Below are 23,698 nucleotides of genomic sequence, written 5' to 3'. Positions count from 1 at the left end.
TGAGCTTCTTTGTTCCTCTCCACATAGAGATGGAGAATGGCCTTTTAAAGATAAGTATGTGTGTGTGTGTGTGTGTGTGTGTGTGTGTGTGTGTGTGTGTGTGTGTGTGTGTGTGTGTTTTGTATATGAATGAGAATGGCCTTTTAAAGATAAGTGTGTGTGTGTTTTGTATAAATCTCACACCAAACAGCCCAGATGTCAGAGAAGAATTGGCTTTATTTCTTCGGTTCACCCAGCTATCTGTTCTAGTCACGCTGCGTACACCGGTCTCACCGCCCTCACACAAGCTCAGTGTGGGATCACGTTGTCTCCCTGGGCTGGGTGCGGTTGTGTACCGTGTTGGCAGCATGGCCAGGTACCCCACCACTGTGTCGGTGTGTGTTTACGCTCTGTGCCTCGGATAAAGTAATGAGTGATAAAGACTATTGCCGCTTAATGTTTTAGTTAAGTCCACCTTTTTCCTACAGGCAATATGTAACCGGGTGTGTTTATGTCTGTGAGTAAATGTATAATACTGTAGTAAAACAAGGAACATTTGGACAATCGCAAACTTTTTCGCCAGTCCCCACAAGGGAAAATGGCTATTTTAGGGTTAGAATTAGGTTTAGTTGTTTGGGGTTAGGGAAAGTAGGATTTTGAATGGGAATCAATTGTTTGGTTCCCACAGAACCACAGATGTTCCATCAATATTGTAATTACCAGCAGAGTTGGTATTAGTAGTGTGAAATTCATGCTTTTAACATTTATTTGCGGGTTGTTAGCTGTGTAGAACTTGACAGCCATGGTATGATGCACCTTTGCACTCTGTTACAATAGCATTGTGTAGGCTACTGCATCTATCAAGAATGCTAAGAATGGATGCCGATCCGGAAAGAAGGGTCACCAAAATATGCTGTTATTCTATGGTTCAGTCACTAACAACACGTTACACCAGGGCTATGCATATCAACACTGGTTCAGTCACCAACAACACGTTACACCAGGGCTATGCATATCAACACTGGTTCAGTCACCAACAACACGTTACACCAGGGCTATGCATATCAACACTGGTTCAGTCACCAACAACACGTTACACCAGGGCTATGCATATCAACACTGGTTCAGTCACCAACAACACGTTACACCAGGGCTATGCATATCAACACTGGTTCAGTCACCAACAACACGTTACACCAGGGCTATGCATATCAACACTGGTTCAGTCACCAACAACACGTTACACCAGGGCTATGCATATCAACACTGGTTCAGTCACCAACAACACGTTACACCAGGGCTATGCATATCAACACTGGTTCAGTCACCAACAACACGTTACACCAGGGCTATGCATATCAACACTGGTTCAGTCACCAACAACACGTTACACCAGGGCTATGCATATCAACTCTGGTTCAGTCACCAACAACACGTTACACCTGGGCTATGCATATCAACTCTGGTTCAGTCACCAACAACACGTTACACCAGGGCTATGCATATCAACACTGGTTCAGTCACCAACAACACGTTACACCAGGGCTATGCATATCAACACTGGTTCAGTCACCAACAACACGTTACACCAGGGCTATGCATATCAACACTGGTTCAGTCACCAACAACACGTTACACCAGGGCTATGCATATCAACACTGGTTCAGTCACCAACAACACGTTACACCAGGGCTATGCATATCAACACTGGTTCAGTCACCAACAACACGTTACACCAGGGCTATGCATATCAACACTGGTTCAGTCACCAACAACACGTTACACCAGGGCTATGCATATCAACACTGGTTCAGTCACCAACAACACGTTACACCAGGGCTATGCATATCAACACTGGTTCAGTCACCAACAACACGTTACACCAGGGCTATGCATATCAACACTGGTTCAGTCACCAACAACACGTTACACCAGGGCTATGCATATCAACACTGGTTCAGTCACCAACAACCCGTTACACCAGGGCTATGCATATCAACACTGGTTCAGTCACCAACAACCCGTTACACCAGGGCTATGCATATCAACACTGGTTCAGTCACCAACAACACGTTACACCAGGGCTATGCATATCAACACTGGTTCAGTCACCAACAACACGTTACACCAGGGCTATGCATATCAACACTGGTTCAGTCACCAACAACACGTTACACCAGGGCTATGCATATCAACACTGGTTCAGTCACCAACAACACGTTACACCAGGGCTATGCATATCAACACTGGTTCAGTCACCAACAACACGTTACACCAGGGCTATGCATATCAACACTGGTTCAGTCACCAACAACACGTTACACCAGGGCTATGCATATCAACACTGGTTCAGTCACCAACAACACGTTACACCAGGGCTATGCATATCAACACTGGTTCAGTCACCAACAACACGTTACACCAGGGCTATGCATATCAACACTGGTTCAGTCACCAACAACACGTTACACCAGGGCTATGCATATCAACTCTGGTTCAGTCACCAACAACACGTTACACCAGGGCTATGCATATCAACTCTGGTTCAGTCACCAACAACACGTTACACCAGGGCTATGCATATCAACACTGGTTCAGTCACCAACAACACGTTACACCAGGGCTATGCATATCAACACTGGTTCAGTCACCAACAACACGTTACACCAGGGCTATGCATATCAACACTGGTTCAGTCACCAACAACACGTTACACCAGGGCTATGCATATCAACACTGGTTCAGTCACCAACAACACGTTACACCAGGGCTATGCATATCAACTCTGGTTCAGTCACCAACAACACGTTACACCAGGGCTATGCATATCAACACTGGTTCAGTCACCAACAACACGTTACACCAGGGCTATGCATATCAACACTGGTTCAGTCACCAACAACACGTTACACCAGGGCTATGCATATCAACACTGGTTCAGTCACCAACAACACGTTACACCAGGGCTATGCATATCAACACTGGTTCAGTCACCAACAACACGTTACACCAGGGCTATGCATATCAACACTGGTTCAGTCACCAACAACACGTTACACCAGGGCTATGCATATCAACTCTGGTTCAGTCACCAACAACACGTTACACCAGGGCTATGCATATCAACATTGCTTTGAGTTTAGTGCTTTGATCAAGAACATTTGTTTATAGGAAAAATCAAATTGTTTTCATAGGTTACAGTATTAGTCCAATGGGCCTTTTGTAACTGCTTCCTGTCTGATTTCCCCCCCCCCCCACACACACACACACACCATCCTCTTCGTCTCTCTCTCTCGCTGCCTCCCTCCTCACTCACTGGTAGAAAACCAAATCAACATGTGCATGCACTTTGGCTTTGCTCTCCTGCACTCTAACATGCTATATTTCCAGGCATCAAGCTATCTGCATCTCTGCTTCCACTCTGGTTGTCTTTCCTCTCTTTCACCATTGGTCTTTTGCAAAACCTCACAAAGCAGAGTGGTCTTAGAGTGAGTCCCAAAATGGCACCCTATTCCAATATAGTGCACTATATTTGACCAGGGCCCATAGGGAATACGGGGCCATTTGGGATGCAGTTGTAAACTCACTACCACAGGACACATTTCCAAGTGTTTCAAATGCCTTGCAATGAGCATTGAGGTCAATTGCATTATTGTACACCAACAATGTTGATAACCCCTTTTCAAATAATCTTGAGCATCATTGAATTAGGGTTCCAAAACTCCCAGGTTTTCCAGAAATCCCGGATTGGAATCAGGAGGGAAAAGGCAGAAAATCCAACCAGAATTTCTGGAATACCTGGGAATTGTGAGAAAGTTACTGGAATTTTTGCATTCATATGTTGGAATGAAGTCATGCAAATCTCTTGTCTATGCCTCGGACATTGCTCTGACCCCAAACCATGTTTCTTTACCACCTACACAACGTTAGGAAAGTTGAATGTGATTATTTTGGACTTGGGTGCGGATCCGGTCGAGCCCATAGAGCCACCACATTTCAATTCAAGGTGTATGCAAACAAACGCGCCTTGAAGGGTATATCAAATGAAGACCTGCCTCGAAAAGAAAATAACACCCGCCCACTTTTATGGCTGCTCTGAGTCGTAATGTAGTTTTGACCAGCGTGGGTCTCCGTCATACAGTGTGAGATTGTCATATGGGCCACAGGCCATTGAATAGTGATTCCCATTCTAGTAATTATATTTCTATGGGGGGGGGGGTTCCAGTTCATCACTACATGGCTACATCTCAAGTGGCACCCTATTCCCTATTTAGCGCACTACTTTTGACCTGGGCCCATAGGGCATGTGACTTCTGCTCAGCGAGATGTATTCCATAGACAAACACGAGGGGCTCGTCTGAGCAGTGTGGGCGTCTGACCATACAGAACACAGATAGCGGAGGAGGACACACACAATGGAGGGATTGAGGAAGTGATGGAGAGATGGCAGATGGATGCAGTGTTGTGGCCTAAACGTCTGTCCAGTGTCCATGCTGCACCATGGGAGACAGTAGGCATTCTGTCACCCGAATGACAAGTGACAAATAGTGCTTGGGCACAAAATCATTAGCATTTTGAGTCTGACTGGAAAGAGGGAGAGAGAGAGAGGGTGTCATGTGAGAGGACAAAGACTGGGGAAGAGACAGAAGACAGAGGATGAGAACGCAAAACAGAGGGAGGGGATGAGAGGGAGGACGAACATTTCATGGGACTTAGAGGGGGAAATAGAGTGTGGGAGACGAAAACAGAGGGAAGGCTACATGGGGAAAGATTAGACGAGTTTGTCCTCCTAAGGCAGAGTTGAGGGATGGGGACCTGCTTTAGCTGTGACCCGGCTAGAGACTCGGGTCCCGAACTGGTTCCCGTCAAGCGTCATGTCACCCGGCCGAGACGAACCAAGGCTATCGCTAGCGTAGATCGATGGGATCTGATATGCAACACCAGGTAACCATAGAATACTTAACCTTATGTTGGCACCTAATTCAGTAGTTTGTATGTCTATATATGTTTTTCTAATTCAGTTTTGCCGAACCTTAATAGCAGGGTTTTGTTCCTTAGGCACCAAACGGAAGAAAACCGACTGAAACAGGGAGGTACTATCTGGACTGGTCCAATAAGAAACACTCAATTGTTTTCTTTAATTTTTTAAACATTAAACACAACCCAGTGGTAGTGTTAGATACAGTAGAAATGAATTGATATTGACCGGGGAGGCAGCAGCAGCGAGGCGAATGAACTGCTCCATTACAGCTTGTTACATCACGCCTGGTTTGTTTTTGAGGTGTAGCGGTATCCTGCGTCATACATCACACTCCACAGACACTGACATCTACCTCACTCTGTTTTAACTGCACATGAACACAGTCAACCGCGCGCACAAACACATGCATGCATTCATACATACAGTCAGTCGCGCACATGCAACCACACACGTACCCGTGCATACGCACCCACACACACACACACACACGCACCCACACACACGCACCCACACACACGCACGCACCCACACACACGCACCCACACACACGCACGCACCCACACACGCACGCACCCACACACACGCACCCACACACACACACGCACCCACACACACGCACCCACACACACGCACCCACACACACACACCCACACACACGCACCCACACGCACCCTAACGGCATCCGCAGAGAGCAAACATTGTGTTAATTCGGGGTGGCAAGAGGCATTTGACAGCTTTACTAGCACGCTCAGCACTTTTCCAACTCCCACTCGCCCAAGCCAGCCCACAAACCAGGTGGATACCCTCTCATCGTAGCAGTCTGATAGAACAGACCAGGTGGATACCCTCTCATCGTAGCAGTCTGATAGAACAGACCAGGTGGATACCCTCTCATCGTAGCAGTCTGATAGAACAGACCAGGTGGATACCCTCTCATCGTAGCAGTCTGATAGAACAGACCAGGTGGATACCCTCTCATCGTAGCAGTCTGATAGAACAGACCAGGTGGATACCCTCTCATCGTAGCAGTCTGATAGAACAGACCAGGTGGATACCCTCTCATCGTAGCAATCTGATAGAACAGACCAGGTGGATACCCTCTCATCGTAGCAGTCTGATAGAACAGACCAGGTGGATACCCTCTCATCGTAGCAGTCTGATAGAACAGACCAGGTGGATACCCTCTCATCGTAGCAGTCTCATAGAACAGACCAGGTGGATACCCTCTCATCGTAGCAGTCTGATAGAACAGACCAGGTGGATACCCTCTCATCGTAGCAGTCTGATAGAACAGACCAGGTGGATACCCTCTCATCGTAGCAGTCTGATAGAACAGACCAGGTGGATACCCTCTCATCGTAGCAGTCTGATAGAACAGACCTCGTTATCCAAGCTGTGATTTGATTATCTGTCTGATGGCCGTTTCGAAGTGGATTCAGTTGAATCCAGTTTGAAAATGTGGCTCACATTGCTAATTTGAACAGTTCTCTTTTTAGTGTGGCACAGATATGGCAATGACTCTGGTAAATTATACAGCAGTGTTGGTTGGGCATCGCTATAAGACCGATCTTCAGCTATGTCTCCAGTTTCTGTTCAGAACAACTTTTAACATGCAAATCATTGATGACCAAGGGCCAGATTCCTTCGAACCAGGGTTGTCAAACTCATTCCACGAAGGGCCTAGTGTCTGCAGGTTTTTGTTTTTCTTTCATTTTAGACCTAGACTTTTATTATTATTATTTATTTTTTTACTAATTAGTGACCTTAATTCATCAATCAAGTATAAGGGAGGTGCGAAAACCGTCAGATACTCGGCCCTCTGTGGAAGGATTTTGGCGCGTGCTTTAAACCATCAAACTGTCTCAAATGTCTAACTTAGATTTGTACAATCAAACAATTGCTGCTACTGAACATAGCAGCAGATCACTGGATTCAATAAATATGCAAAGACAACACTGCCAAGCCAGTGATAAGAAAACGTCCCTGCGGATTCCTGCTGGCCTCTTAAGGCTGACGTCCCATGGCACTCATTTGATTATTAACTTGGCTTCCACGTACTGTGCGATTTATTCACCATCAAACAGTGGGTTGAAATGAAATGCAAAGCCTTACTTTTAAAAATATTTTTATCAACACCACGATATCAGGAGGAGGAAATGAGCCTTTTATGCATTTTCATTCAGATATGAGAGATGGAAATGAAATGGAAATTGTTCCGACTGTAAGGAAGGCAATAGCGATATGGATTATCCAAGGTATCTGAGGTCGATTACTCTCCTGGGCGTTGTGAGTTCTTAATCTTGTTTAGCGACGGGGGGCAGAGGACCAGGGTCCCACTATGTGTCGTCAGTCTTTAGATGGGGTCCCTGAGGTTGTGTGTCTACCACTGTAACTGTGTGCGTGTTACTTTCTTATGACGCAGGACGTGCTGGTAGTGGCAGTGTTTTAAGTGTAATCCGGCATCCACAGACGCAGAGACGCGATAGTCCGGCATCCCGTTGTGCCATAGCTACGCGGCTCTGAGACCACCATCCGTGGGGCACAGCCCGGCCGCGCAACTCCCCAAAATTCCAAAGCAACACCGGCATCGCGTACGCATCCTCTGTTCATTTGAATGTCTTGACAGTTGGCCCAGAAAATTGCTTGAGCCACGCTAAGAATTTGGAACGTATGAAAGCCGACAGCTCAATATTCCAGAACGCTGCTGTGCCTCCACGTTTTGGACTCTTGATAGGCACTTAAAAGTGTAAGAACCAGAGGCCTGTTCAGCAGGGCACAGCATTGTGGACTGTTCCAATTTCTAGAAGTGTAATATGTATAACAAACCTCTCTTTTTCTGACATGTAGAATAAGGAATGACTTCAGCTCTATTCATGGCGTGACATGTCAAGCTGCGAGGTTCCACAACGTTTATGCCCTCCTGAGGTGTCTTGACTGTTTCTCAGGCTCACTGACGTGGGATCACTGCTGTCTCTGTGGAACTCCGCCTACACTGTAGCGATGCCCCGGCATTTTGACGTTGCTTTTATACCCGCTGTGAACTGTGTATGTGACGAAGAAAATTACATTTGGTGTCACACTGTCGAGGACATACCCACTATATTTCTACCAGAGACTGGGAAGCTGTGGTTCCTCCTCCTTGGAGGACTGCTTGTAGTAAAACTAACACTTTTTCAGGAACTGTTACATTTAAAACGAACCCTTGAGAACTGACTAAATAGGTGTTGGAAAACCATTTTGAAGGACCGGCCAGCAACACCACAGGTGCCGGAGCTGGTCCCCTGAGCGGGAGGGTTGAGAAACACCAAGATATAGCCGATAGATATAGCCGGTAGACTGGCTATGTCCCAGTGTGCCACGTCACATACCTACTGTATGTCCTTGACCCTGATGTAACGTCTAAGGAACCCAAATTCAACGTTACCTCAATGGTTTCTGTGTGAGAAACAGCTCGTTGTCTGTTGGGCTCGGTTGCACACAGACCCACCACCAGGAGTTGCTGTTGACTTTCCTGCTTTTACAGGAAAATGTGTGAAAAACATTAAGTCTTAGTGAATCTAGACCTTCTCGATGAAAAACACGATTCTATGTACTACAGCGTTGGGTTGAATCTCTTAAAGACCAAACACCCACTTCCCTAAGAACAAGCTTTTAAAAAAATGATTATTTGATGTAGGGACACTTTGTTCTCGCCATGTTTTTCTCCCGTGGCAGGTCCTCTTGAGGTACCTCTCTGTCACTTTAGATCTCGATGGGCTATGGGCGAGAGTGATTTGATATATTTGGAAAGAATGTGAATTATTCAGCGGCGAGATTGAGTTAGTGGTCCCTTAGCTCACGCTTTTACTGTGAAGATGATGTCCGTGAAGTCTAACCGTGGAAGACTTGTTTTTCCATTCGTGTCTGGATTGCCATATGTAATGTGGAGTTTGTCTAGTTTAAATAGTAGAAAGCAGATTATTCACTCGGTGTTCCTATCGGTCCTTACAATATGGCGGCATCTATATGAACGCAGCTGCCACGTCATTAAAGCCGTATGACTCCCTGATAAAATAAAGGTTGAATACAAAGTCAAATAAACATCAAGGCCACAAGCATCTGGCAACACGGTTTGGTTTGGGTCGGCATGTGTGACAAGTGTAATGTGGTCTTGTGGAGAGGAATCATCAACTCAGCCATCCGTTGTCAGTGACTGCAAAGAAAAGATGGCTTGGCGCAACGCCACCACTCGCTCGTCACTCCGTGTATCAACCAGCCTGCCAGCCTGTGTCGGCCAGTCTGTCTAGCAGTCAGGCACACAGTCGGACTGTGCCGTAACAGCTAAGCCCTGTGTGTTTGGCTGAATCGGTTTAGAGGGAGAGGTAAAAGCAGTCAATTAGCGAAGGGACTACTTTTGTCCTCCCCGGGGTGTATTGTAATGGTTAACCTCGCTCTGTTAGGCAGCGAGAGCAGCCGATGTGAGGTGAAACTAAACCCAGTGTATTTTGGGCATTTTCTACATTGTTGTTGCTCTTTTAGTCCTGAGGCCCAGTTAAGGGGATATTTTAATCTTGTTAACTAAAACTGAATACAGGCTACTGCATTTCTTTCACAGTATGGTTTGTCTACTTTTGCAGTTAATATCATACAAGTCTATAGAGGCAATGCCAGAAAGAATAGTAACAGAACATTGTCTGTGTATTGTTAGCAGACCTCGCATGGCGTTGTTGCGACTTCGGGTTATTTATGAATGGATCCTTTTAGATGTCCTTTAGAGGCGATTGCATGTGACTGTTCCTATACCAAGCTGGTCCTTTTGAGTGTACGAGGAGACAATTAAAGCAATTAAAGGTAACGGAATTACATCATGGGTCCCTGATCTGTACTATATAGAAATGCATGGTTCTGGATATTCTCTTCATGGTGATGTATCCTGAATAGGTACACAAATCTAGAAATATGACATATCTTTATTTAGCATATTTGGGTAATATTCTACATAGTGGCTATTATTGTAATGAGCTCCGCCCCCAAAACAAGACCACATTTGGTTGGTCTGGACCAGACCAAATCTGAACCAATCACAGAAGTCTGTTTCACAAGTTTGCACATTACGGCTCAGTAGAGAACACTATAGTACAGTAGAGTAGATATGTTTAGTAGAGCACAATACAGTACATTATACTGTACTCTAGTGTGCTCTACTGTATTGAATTCTACTGTACTCTACTTTTCTTCACTGTATTGCGCTGTCCGAACTCGTGAAACATAGACGTCTAGGATTGGTTCAGATTTGGTCCGGCCAGGGCGGATTGACCAAATGTCCACATCCGTAGATGGCCGGTGTCAGTTTGACTATATGAGTTCCCATTGTAGCAATTCAGTTAAAGATTTGGTAACAGAGTTACTGGTTTTAATCACTTAATAATTAATAAACAGCCTTGCTATCAGTAGAAACACTAACTAGTAGGTCTATCGTTACTCGTTACTTCTGTGAACTTTAGTGGGTTTTTGGTAACGGAATTTGTTTAAACTTATAGAAGACAAATCATTTCTTCAAAACTAAATGTAAGTGTTGATACTAGTTGTCAGGGGTCTTTTAAAGATGGTCTAAATTACACCTTTTTTACCTGGTGGTTTTTGTCTTTTAAAAATATTTTTTTTAACCCAAAACTAAAATAAGCTAAATTTAGTCAGAAAGTTGAAAGGGGAAAGTGCGTTGGTGTGATCACTTTGGCCGGATATGATGACGTTGTTGCACTGATGCATTGCAAATAGTTGCACCGCACAGACGGAGATGAGCACAGCGAAAAAGATAACCCAAAGGAATTGACAACCATTAGAATAACGGAAATTACTTGCAAACCACTTGAGCAATGAGGCTGTAAGAGATGTGCAGGGTAACTGTTTACTGTTGAATTGCTACATTTGACATACAAGTTATTTTTTTTAAATTATGTACATGTATTATTTGCAGATGTCACTGACAATAAACACACCCTGAAAGCACTGAATTGTCTTCCGTTACCACCTTATTAATAGGCCTACAGCGTTCAGTAGGATGCGTTGCTCAGTTGATTGTCAGGTGTACTGTAGAACGATAAACTTTCATCTAGTGTGGATGCTCACCAATGTGGGTTAGAGTCTGGACTCGCGATAAACTTCTTTTAAAATATCTGACTTTTACTGAAATACTGCCTATACTGCCTACTATCATAACTGTAAAGAAAGAAAAAATATTAAGGCTGGGTTGCACCAACATGGTTTAAATTAATCTAGGATTAGAGCTAATCTAGGTTTATAATTAGAGAGAGATGTGTTGCACCACTTAATTTTAACTCTGGATCAGTAAATTGATTTAACATTTTTAAACTATGATTAGTGACACGTTAGACCAATATAAGAGGTATTTTGTGAGTTGAAACGAAGTAGCTAGCCTACTTGACAAATGAGGCCACAAAGTTGCTGTTCCTTGGTAAAATAATAACAATGTAATGTTAGAACTACTGCAACTCCATCGTGAAAGGTTCTCATGGGTTGGTTGATTTTGAAATAAAATCCGTTATTTGCCAGTACTAGACAGAAAATGTATTTGTTAGATGACGTTAGCTACTGTAGCTAGCTAGTTTATAAACCAAGCTAGATAGCATAAAATATTATTGTCGTTATTTAGCCATTTTATTATTGTCCGCTAGCCACCTGATCATGGCACTATTGTCGGAGCTGATGGAGGAAATTAGTAACGTAACTGTTACCGGAGGATCAAAAGACAGGCAACACGAAAAGAAGGAAGCAACCTGGGCCCTTTTTTATGTGACGGAGAAGAGGAACCCAAATGGGATGAAAGCGTAATGGATTTAAAGCCAAAAAAGGATGCAGCAGTGAAGACGCGGGGGCTATTTCAGACCGGAGGGGGGCCTCCATCCAAGGGAATTGATCCTATCACCCAGAAGATATGCGAGATGATTCCCCAGGAGTTTGCCCCTCTCCATAACCCCTATGACGACGACGGACAACTCTATCCACCAATATTTAGCAAGCGTAAATATCAATGCCTATAATGCACGTTAAAACTAACATTAACGGTAACATTGTCGTGAAGTTGCATCATATCAGGCCCGTTACGAATGATGATGTTATGCAACATGCTGTATCAAGGCAGGGCAAATCATAAGCCCCATTTCAATTGTCGTACAAAATGGGCACGTAAATAGCCTACTAATAATGACTTCATTATCATAAAACTCAATAGGATCCAACTTCTCTCTAATTATTCTCTGAGGAACTCTGTCGTTTTGGTCTCTCCACAGTAGATATGCTGCCATTTTATCAGTTAAACCACCTCAAGTGGCAGTTTAGAATTAATCGCCAATCTAAGTTAATATTTGTATAAAAAATAAAATCCTTGAGCAACAGGTTTAAAATAAATCTAGGTTTAAAGTGAATACTAAACTTAGATTAGAGGAAGAATTTAACTAGGATGCATTTAAAACTATGATTAAAATTTGGTGCAAAAAGATTATTAGATAAACCTTGATTTTGGCCATTTTGAGCCTGTAATCGAACCCACAAATGCTGATACTATAGGTACTCAACTAGTCTAAAGAAGGCCCGCGTTTTATTGCTTCTTTAATCAGAACAACAGTTTTCAGCTGTGCTAACATAATTGCAAAAGGGTTTTCTAATGATCAATTAGTCTTTTTAAAATGATCTACTTGTATTAGCTAGCACAACGTGCCATTGGAACACAGGAGTAATGGTTGCTGATAATGGGCCTCTGTACGCCTATGTAGATATTCCATACAAAATCTGCCGTTTCCAGCTACAATAGTTATTTACAACATTAACAATGTCTACACTGTATTTCTGATCAATTTGATGTTATTTAAAAAAAATATATATATATAAAAAATATTCATTTTTTTACCCCCTTTTTCTTCCCAATTTCGTGGTATCCAATTGTTAGTTACTGTCTCATCGCTACAACTCCCGTACGGACTCAGGAGAGGCGAAGGTCTAGAGCCATGCGTCCTCCGAAACACAACCCAACCAAGCCGCACTGCTTCTTAACACAGCGTGCATCCAACCCGGAAGCCAGCCGCACCAATGTGTGTGTCAGAGGAAACACCGTACACCTAGTGACCTGGTCAGCGTGCACTGCACCCAGCCTAGGCCAATTGTGCGCCGCCCCATGGACCTCCCGGTGGCGGCCAGCTGCGACAGAGCCTGGGCTCGAACCCAGAGTCTCTGGTGGCCTTAGACCACTGCACCACCCGGGAGGCCCAATTTTGATATTTTAATGGACAAAAAATAGCTTTTCTTTCAAAAACAAGGACATTTCTAATAGTCTGGTTAGCCATTTGATTAGACGTTGAGGAGTGTTTGGGCTGTAATGTAACGTTCTATCATGTGCAAGTTAATCTACTATTTTAATTGGCTGATACTCTTTTTGAGATGGAGAAACTGGAGAAAAAATGTAAAGTATGGCCCCAGGGAGGCTCTGACAAGAAGATCAGGATGTAGAAGATTTGCCATTTTCTATATGGAGCCACAGAAATAATAAGTGAAAGTTGAGTCCAAATCTCTCAATTCTCATGCTATTGTTGCAGAGTTAATGCTCTTTCATTTGGGATTGTAAGCCACATTACAACAGCAACTCAACAGGTTGATTGTAGCACTGCATACAGTCTGACACCTCTCTCGCTTTCTCACTCATCTCATAACCGCGTAGGTGCTCTTTGTTCTGTTCAACAAAGATCTCTAATTTGTCAAATTGTCTCATCTATTGTCTCATCTATTGTTAGGTTCAGAGACCTCATTTGCCCATCACTAGGTTTAACCTCCTGTCTTGACTGGATGAGGAAATGAATTATATTATTACAGTTGATCCTTCGATCATAACATTCATCTTTTTGGGACTTTAACTAAGCGTATTCAGAAACCTGCTTTTGTATGATCCAGCAGTCAAACATTTTGTTTCAGTGTTCAAGAGAATTTAGCCAATTTAGTCATTCTTGTAGCACATGTCAAGGATTTGGCATTTGGCATATATTTGGCATTTGTGTCAAATGTAGATGGTGAATTTAATGCACATTTTTTGTTCCACTTTCACATGAAATGACCCTGAGCTGAATTTCCTTGTGTCACCATCAGTTGTTGGTGACTTTTTCTGGTAGCCATTATATAAGGGATAAACGCAGACGTTCTGTACATTTACTTTGGAGCCGAGTCCCTTTGCGGAGTAAATATTTCCAAGGTAATGTACAGAACGGCGCTGTTTATCCTGCTTTTACTCACAGAAACCCAAAGAAAACAATGGTAATAATTATTTTTTTCATTTTTCTAAGCAAATTCATACTTTCATCTTTTTGTTTCTAGAGACGCAACCAAGTTGTTTGTTCTATATGTTCCATTACCATGCTCGCTGGCAACGTTCTTATCCCTTGCTTGCTAATTAGCCAACTAGCAATGGCTAACACAGTCAACCTCTGCAGCCAAAATAGCAGCACAGTAGCTCCATTTGCGTTTGTTTAAGCTGTTTTCTATTGATATTTATTTGGATGTATCCAAATGAATGATGGCCGATATTGTCTGGCAAAGCTAGAACATTTTTCCTTCTCGTCAGGACACTCGACACTGTTTGTTACGAGGAGGATTTCATTTATGGGCTCCCAAGGGGCTCAGCGGTCTAAGGAGGCATCTCAGTGCTAGAGGTGTCACTACAGACACCCTGGTTCGAATTCAGGCTGTATCACAACCGGCCGTGATTGGGAGTCCCATAGGGCGGTGCACAATTGGCCCAGCGTCGTCCGGGTCAAGCCGGTGCAGGCCGTCATTGTAAATGAGAATTTGTTCTTAACTGACTTGCCTAGTTAAATAAAATGTTAAATTCACGAAGCTAGCTAAATAATTTGTTGCTAGCAAACCTGCCAATATGACAACCGTATTCGAAAATATCAGTTGCTGACGACAATTGGTCGAACTACACTGAACAAAAATATAAACGCAACAATGAAAAATATTTGACTGAGTTACAGTTCATATAAGGAAATCTGTCAAATGAAATGAATTCATTAGGTCCTAATCTATGGATTTCACATGGCTGAGAATATAGATATCCACTACCAATCAAAAGATTAGACTATGTTTTTCTTTATTTTTGCTATTGTCTACATTGTAGAATAATAGTGAAGACATTAAAACTATGAAATAACACATATGGAATCATGTAGTCACCAAAAAAGTGTTAAACAAATTAAAATATATGACCGCTTTGCACACCCTTGACCATTTTAAACAGAATGAAACAGGAGGGACATGAATTATCATATAGAAACTCTGGTTTTAGTGAAAGTATTTGGACTAATGATTACCCCACAGAACAGTTATATGCAAGAATGTGCAAGGCAGTATTGAATGTGTCACTGTCTGTCATCTTGATTTACTCCAGTTTCTCTCGACTTTTGCACTTAAGTTATAAACTTTCCTTTGCAGGCTAGGTTGTTAGCAACCTCACGATGGGTTTAGAGCAAATTCGAGTATCATGTAGTTGCCTAAACCTATCGATGTTACATTGAGCTGGGTGAATGGAATATGATTGACAGTCATCCAATATGCTGTAATTGTAAGGGTTTTCCTGTGGTGAAGGAGAAGCGGACCAAAATGCAGCGTGGTGGTTATTCATGTTCTTTAATAAAGGAACTAGACATGAAATAACTAACAAAACAATAAATGTGCGAAAACCTAAACAGTCCTATCTGGTGCAAACACAGATACAGGAACAATCACCCACCAACACACAGTGACACCCAGGCTACCTAAGTATGATTCTCAATCAGAGACAACTAATGACACTTGCCTCTGATTGAGAACCATACTAGGCCGAAACATAGAAATACCCTAAACCTAGAAAAACAAACATAGACTGCCCACCCAACTCATGCCCTGACCATACTAAATAAATACAAAACAAAGGGAATAAAGGTCAGAATTTGACAGTAATAGAATTAAGGCCATGCTCCTAAAAAAAATTGTATATATATGTATATGTAATCTTAAATAGCACCCACACACACACACACATTCATCCACCCCAATAAACACACCTCTTCTGCCAGATCACAATCTCTATATAGACCTTTAAGAATTTCATATCACCACCCTTATGGTTATGTATTATATAATAGCAATATAAGTAACTACTAACAGTTCAGGTGGGCCTTTGCCCCACACACACACACACACACACACACTGGGCTGGACTGATTCATATTGTCAGTGGGTGTGATGGGCCAGTGTGATGAGGCCTCTGAGCTTATCGGTGTCCTACAGCAGCCTTTCTTCCCTCGCCTTCTCCCCTCCCCCTGTCTGCTGTCAAGGTTACATCCAGCAAGGTATTTCAGGAATCCCCCCCCCCCAGCAGACCCTGGCTGCGTTCCAATTGCCACTCTATTCCCTATACAGTGTACTACTTTTGACCAGGTCCATAGGGCTTTATAGGGAATGGGGGGCCATTTGTGACAGCCCCGCTCTCTCTCTCTGTTGCAATCTTACTCTCGTGCTCTCCCTTCCCCGCTCTCACTCTGACTTCATCCCTCCCTCCTTCCCAATCTCTGTTTCTTTAAACAGGTGTGTGTGTACATATATACAACCCCCCCCCCCCCCCCCTAAAAAAAAGTATACTGATCCAGATACTTAAACCACCAATCCAAACCTAAACCACGGTGGGGCAAATGTCAAACAAACCACAGATTAGCGTCTAGACTAGAGGCAACTTCACCCTACACCACAACATAGATTACGCAAAAAAACACTTCTGTGGAATCACTGAGACCAAACCCAAAGCTACGTCCATAAGCTGCCCTCATACATACTCAGAATGTATCAATGCAATGGTGACATTACAATGTGGGGATTCTCAGTGCACTTGCTATGGGAGAGTTTGAAATGACCCTCTGTTGGGCCATGGACCAATAGTTTCCAATAGTTTCCTTCCCTTGTCTGTAGTGGAGAACTGATGGGCCTATTGGCTCTGGTTCAGTCATCGAATGATGAAGTGGAGATAAAACACAGTCAATCAGTCCGCTGCACCTAATCAGTTCTCAACAGCAAAGTCCTCAAATCGGCCACACACCAAAGCAACAGTGTTCAATTCATTCAGAAGTCACGCGGGGCTACTATAAACAATTGTTAAAAAAGCAGTTATCAAATGTATTGGTCACATACACATGGTTAGCAGATGTTATTGCGAGTGTAGCGAAATGCTTGTAGTAAAGTGGCTGGTTTTCCCTTTGTAATCCGTGATTACCTGTAGACCCAGCCACATATGTCTCGTGTCTGAGCCATTGAATTGTGATTCCACGTTGTCCCTATACCGACATTTCGCTTGTTTGATTGCCTCGCTGAGGGAATAACTACACTGTTTGTATTCGGTCATATTCCCAGTCATCTTTCCATGGTTAAATGCGGTGGTTTGCGCTTTCAGTTTTGCACGAATGCCTCCATCTATCCACGGTTTCTGGTAGGTTTTAGTAGTCACAGTGGGTACAACCTCTCCAATGCACTTCCTTATAAACTCACTCACCTGGAACATTTCCCAGTCCGCGTGATCAAAACAATCTTGAAGCGTGGATTCCGATTGGTCAGACCAGCGTTGAATATTTCTCGTCATGGGTACATCCTGTTTGAGTTTCTGCCTTGTATGCATCGCGGACGTTAGAGTAGCAGTGATCCAGTGTATTGCCCGCACAAGTGCTACAGTCAATATGCTGATAGAATTTAGGTAGGCTTCTTCTCAAATGTGCTTTGTTAAAATCCCCAGCTACAATAAATGCATCCTCAGAATGTATGGTTTCCAGTTTGCATAGAGTCCAGTGAAGTTCCTTGAGGGCCGTCGTGGTATCGGCTTGAGGGGGGGGATCTACATGGCTGTGACAATACCAGCCGAGAAGTCTCTTGGGAGAAAATATGGTCGGCATTTGATTGTGAGGAATTCTAGTTCAGGTGAACAAAAGGACTTGAGTTCCTGTATGTTGTTACGATAACACAATGAGTCGTTAATTATGAAGCATACACCCCCGGCCCTTCTTATCCCAGAGATATGTTTATTTCTGTCGGCGCGACGCTTAAAGAATCCCTGTGGCCGTACCGACTCCGACAACATATCCCGAGAGAGCCATGTTTCCGTGAAACCAACTATGTTATAATAACTGATGTCTCTCTGGAAAGCAACCCTTGCCCTTATTTCGTCTACCTTGTTATCTAGAGACTGGACATTGGCGAGTAATATACTCGGAAACGGTGGGTGGTGTACACGCCTCCGAAGTCTGACCAGGAGGCCACGCCGTCTACTTCTTCTGCGGTGACGTTGTTTTGGGTCAGTCTCTGGGATCAGATCAAATACCCTAGGTGGTGATGTGAACAATGGATCGGCTTCGAGAAAGTCGTATTCCTGGTCGCAATGTTGTTAAGTTGACGTCGCTCTGATATCCAATTTTTCTTCCCGGCTGTATGTAATAACACTTAAGATTTTCTGGGCTAACAATATAAGAAATAATACATAAAAAACAATAGTTTCCTAAGGACTAGAAGCGAGACAACCCTCTCTGTCGCCGCCATCTTATACAAGACTGGCTGATGCTACCTAGCTAACCTTGTTAGCAAGATATGTCAAGTTAGAATGCGGTCCTTGGCTAACCTGTTATTGCTACTGAGCTAAAGAGTTAGCTATGCTAACTATATGTATTTTAGGACTGGATTACTAGCAATTCTATCCAGGACCAGGTGTAGAGTTAAATCCACTGTGTCAGGCAATTGCAAGGAGGTAAAAAATTCCTTAAGATTCTGAATTTAAGCAATCATCTGAGGAGCAACGTTGGATAAGAAAGTAAAGCGTATCTGCTTCCTGGATACCATCTTCGTAATACGTCTAAGAGAAGATAAATGCTCTCTCTAGCCTTCCAGGCTTTCATTAGACGCATCCCAAATGACACCCTATTCCATGTGCACTACTATTTACCAGAGCCCAATTGGCAATGATCAAAAATTGTGCACTATGAAGGGAATAGGGTGTAATTTGGGACTCAACCATGGAAACCAAGACAAGGGATAGATTTGCATATCACCACTATTTGAATCCCCTCTCAGTACAATAGTCTGATGGTTATCATTTGAACTAAATGAATGCCTTTCGTCAGGGAGAGTTTCCCGTACTGAAGGACAGAAATTAATCTAATCCAAATGGATTGCTCGTCTCTTATATAATAGTTTTCTAATTCCGTTAAAATGTGACTGCATCCCAAATGGCACCCTGTCCGCTATATAGAACAATACTTTTGACCAGGGCCCATAGGCTCTGGTCAAAAGTAGTGCACTATATAGGTAAAAGGGTGCCATTTGGGATGTACCCGGTCTCTTCAAAATCATACTGTGCTCATATTGTATTGTCATATAAACATTCTAAACTGACACAGGGAAATTGTGTTACATTGTCTTCTCCACTACTTTAGGGAGCCTGGGTTATCCTGGATTCTATTTTAGTCCCAAAATTGGATTCCCACAGACAAAGTAATGGGTCAGACTGTTGGAAGCAAACGTATATGGGCCCCGAGTTCTGAATAAAGAACTTTAAAAAAGTAATGGCTGCCAGTTTCCAGGTCCTTTTTATGATTGAAGAATAACTTTAACATAATCTCTGCTAAACTTGTTGAATACACGTTTCTGATTGGCTAGAAGGGCATTCTAGATTGGACATTAAAACTAGATAACGGGACAGTTGGAAAAGATATCGGAACACCTTGAAATCATGACGCTAAATGCTCCTACACATGCAGACCGTCCTTGCTACAAAGTTACAGAAAGCTAAACCAACAATCACACAAACCGAAATTGGATACATTGTAAATGCAACGAGGAAAAACTTCCAGCGTTGACGTTGTTTTTCCAGATACGTTTTTTTATTTTCTTGAGCATCTGATGACCTAACGAACTAACGCATCTGACGTGGTGAGGGATGAACATGAAATGGTCAAATGCTCAACTCCAATGGCCACTGCCACACTGGAGAAGTGTGCTCTTTGGGGATGAATCCCAGTTTCAACTGTATCGGGCAGATGGCAGACGGTGTGTATGGCTTCTTGTGGATGAGTGGTTTGCTGGTGTCAACATTGAAGAGAGCACCCTGTGGTGGTGGGGTTATGGTATGGGCAGGCATAAGCTACAGACAGCGAACACAATTGCATTTTATAGATGGCAATTTGTATACACATAGATAACCGTGACAAGATCCTGAGGCCCATTTTACTCCCATTCTTCCACCGCCATCATGTTTCGGCATGAAAATACACAGCCCTATGTCACAAGGATCTGTACACAATTCCTGGAAGCTGAAAATGTCCCCGTTCTTCCATGGCCTGCATACTCACCACACGTCACCACCCGCTGAGCTTCTTAGGGATGCTTTGGATCGACGTGTACAACAGCGTGTTTCAGTTCCCGCCAATATCCAGTAACTTCGCAGCCATTTGAAAAGGAGTGGGACCACATTCGACAGGCTACAATCAACCACCTGGTCAACTCTGTGAAGGGGATGTGTCGAGCTGCATGAGGCAAATGGTGGTCACACCAGATACTGACTGATTTTCTTATAATAATAGTGAAGACACAGACTATGAAATAACACATTTGGAATCATTGAGTAACCCAAAAAGTGTTAAACAAATCTAGATATTTTAGATTCTTCAAAGTAGCCACCGTTTGCCTTGATGACCGCTTTGCACACTCCTGGCATTCTCTCAACCAGCTTCACCTGGAAGGATTTTCCAACAGTCTTGAAGGAGTTCCCACATGCTGCGCACTTGTTTGCTACTTTTCCTTTACTCTGCAGTCCAACTCATCCCAAACCATCTAAATTGGGTTGAGGTCAGGTGATTGTGGAGGCCAGGTCATCTGAATCAGCTCTCCATCATTCTCCTTCTTGGTCAAATAGCCCTTACACAACCTGGAGGTTTGTGTTGGATCATTGTCCTGTTAAAAAACAAATTATATTCCCACTTAACCCAAACCAGATGGGATGGTGTATTGCTGCTGAATGCTGGGGTAACCATGCTGGTTAAGTGTGCCTTTCATTCTAAATAAATCCCTGACAGTGTCACCAGCAAAGCATCCCCACACCACCACCCATGCGGAGATCATCCGTTCACCTACTCTGCGTCTCACAAAGACATGGCGGTTGGAACCCAAAATCTCAAATTTGGACTCATCAGACCAAAAGACAGATTTCCACCAGTCTAATGTCCATTGCTTGTGTTTCTTGGCCCAAGCAAGTCTCTTCTTATTGGTGTCCTTCAGTAGTGGTTTCTCTGCAGAAATTCAATAATGAAGGCCTGATTCACACAGTTGATGTTGAGATGTGTCTGTTACTTGAACTCTGTGACGCATGTTTTGGGGCTGCAATTTCTGAGGCTGGTAACTAATGAACTGCAGCAGAGGTAACTCTGGGTCTTCATTTCCTGTGGCGGTCCTCATGAGAGCCAGTTTCATCATAGCGCTTGATGATTTTTGCGACTACACTTGAAGAAATGTTCCGTATTGACTGACCTTTTGTCTTAAAGTACTGATGGATTGTCATTTCTCTTTGCTTATGTGAGTTGTTCTTAACATAATATGGACTTGGTCTTTTACCAAATAGGGCTATCTTCTGTTTACCACCCCTACCCTGTCACAACACAACTGATTGGCTCAAACACATTAAGAAGGAAAGAAATTCCACAAATTAACTTTTAACATGGCACACCTGTTAATTGAAATGCATTCCAGGTGACTCCCTCATGAAGCTGGTTGAGAGAATGCCAAGAGTGTACAAAGCGTTCATCAAGGCAAAGGCTGGCTGCTTTGAAGAATCTCAAATATAAAATATATCTTGATTTGTTTAACACTTTTTTTGATTACTATGTGATTCCATATGTGTTATTTCATAGTGTTGATGTTTTTACTATTATTTTACAATTTAGAAAATAAAGAAAAACACTTGAATGAGTAGTTGTGTCCACACTTTTGACTGGTTCTGTATTTGGTAGAGTTTCATCTAAAAAGTTTAACCTTCCTCCTCTGAGGAGCTTCCAATGGTGGACATTTTCTGTTTCTGTGTGCGTGTGTGTGACGTATACTTTCTCTCAGCTCTTGTTTTCCATAATAGGATATAGGTGGGTGGAGCTGGGAGGGTCGTCAGCGAAATCGGACACAGTTGTGTCCCGGGGATAAATACACCTTTCCCTCATACATCGAGGAGACTCTCTCCACACAAGACACACTGTTGTTTTTTGTTGTGGCATTTTGGGGCTTTGTGTTCATTTATTTTGGCACCTCTCAACACCACTCATTATCACCATCTATGCACACATCCACTCACTTTCACTACACACCATTGTTACTTTATTTAATAAATATATATTTTAAAATGTCTTTATCGCTGCTTCCCTCTTTGTTGTGGGCTATGAGCCGGTTCGTAATAGTGAGAGAGAAACTGCATGTGCCAGTATGTCATTCCCCCCCCCCCCCCCCCCTTCTATTAATGTGCGTGGGCAGAGCAAGAGCACAGGTAAGACTGTCCACCTGCTTCTAGACAAGGGGGGAGAGAGACAAAAAAGAGATGGAGGGAGGTAAAGAGGGAGTGGGTAGGCAGAGTTTCCTCTCCCTGATGAAATTGGTCTGGAATTGAGTTTCATAAAAGCAAACAGCAGGAGACAGAACCCACCTCGCCTCCCTCCCTCCCATTCTCACCCCAGTCTTGACGGCACAGGGGCATGACGTATCCACACTATTACACCAGTCTCCTTCGGAGAGTGCTGCTCTCTGCCCTACACAACTAACCTGTATCTATCAATCTGTTTGTCTGCCGTATTGTGTCAGACTTACTCTGTCATGTATGATGCATAACAGGTGGGTGTTTGAATTGCCTGAGGCCGCTGATTCAATATGCTCTCTGAGTAACACTTAGACAAACAAGACTGTTGGATCATTCAAGGAACGATGTACAGGTAACTGCTAAAATTATGGGAACACTTGCGTAAATGAGGGATACAAAGTATATTGAAAGCAGGTGATTCCACCCCGGTGTGGTTCCTGAGTTAATTAGGCAATTAACATCCCGTCACGCTTAAGGAAAAAATGCTGGGCAGGCCATTATTTTTCCTACCATGGCTATGCCCCCATAGGATGACAATGCCCCATCCACAGGGCACGAGTGGTCACTAAATGGTTTGGTGAGCATGAAAAGGATGTACAGTGAACCATGTTCCAATGGCCGTCTCAGTCACCAGATCTCAACCCAATTGAACACTGCCGGGAGATTCTGGAGCAGCGCCTGAGACATCATTTTCCACTACCATCAATAAAACACAAAATGATGGAATTTCTTGTGGAATAATGGTGTCTCATCCCTCCAATAGAGTTCCAGACACTGGTAGAAACTATGCCAAGGTGCATTGAAGCTGTCCTGGCCCGTGGTGACCCAATACCCTATTAAGACACTGTTGGTGTTTCCTTTATTTTGACAGTTGCCTGCACTGTATGTAGTAGGGCTGTTAAGCTAACCATATTGTCCCCTGGGATGTATTCATTAGTCGCCCTGTAGTAAAACATTTGCATGGATTCATGTTCAGTTTGATGTCCTACTGCCCGAAGTGGATGTTAACCAGAATGACCCTGTTCGATTTGATCATGGGGAAATCCATTTAGTGGATATGAATGCAGTGACCTAAC

At 43.3% G+C, this 23,698-nt stretch overlaps 1 protein-coding gene across 18 annotated transcripts in view; it reads left to right on the top strand.

Annotated features, from left to right (window-relative positions):
• LOC109867806 (pleckstrin homology domain-containing family A member 7) overlaps window positions 1-23,698 on the top strand; it is a 178,055-nt gene that overhangs the window by 20,515 nt on the left and 133,842 nt on the right. Inside the window, exon 1 of one of the 18 annotated variants that reach the window (XR_004204837.1) lies at window positions 4,626-4,923. The exons of 16 other annotated variants lie outside the window; for them this stretch is intronic. Coding sequence is in view for 1 of the 2 variants with exons in the window: in XM_020457107.2 (XP_020312696.1) it covers window positions 4,787-4,923 (137 nt within the window). In the remaining variant the exon portion in view is untranslated. Of the gene's footprint in view, window positions 1-4,625; window positions 4,924-23,698 lie in introns of those variants that run through there. One more of the 18 variants, XM_020457107.2, reaches the window with a different exon arrangement.

This window comes from Oncorhynchus kisutch, linkage group LG22 (genome assembly GCF_002021735.2).
Source record: "Oncorhynchus kisutch isolate 150728-3 linkage group LG22, Okis_V2, whole genome shotgun sequence".
Taxonomy (NCBI): domain Eukaryota; kingdom Metazoa; phylum Chordata; class Actinopteri; order Salmoniformes; family Salmonidae; genus Oncorhynchus; species Oncorhynchus kisutch.
The sequence above is the reverse complement of the archived record's forward strand: the minus strand, read 5'-3'. Positions and strand labels throughout refer to the sequence as shown.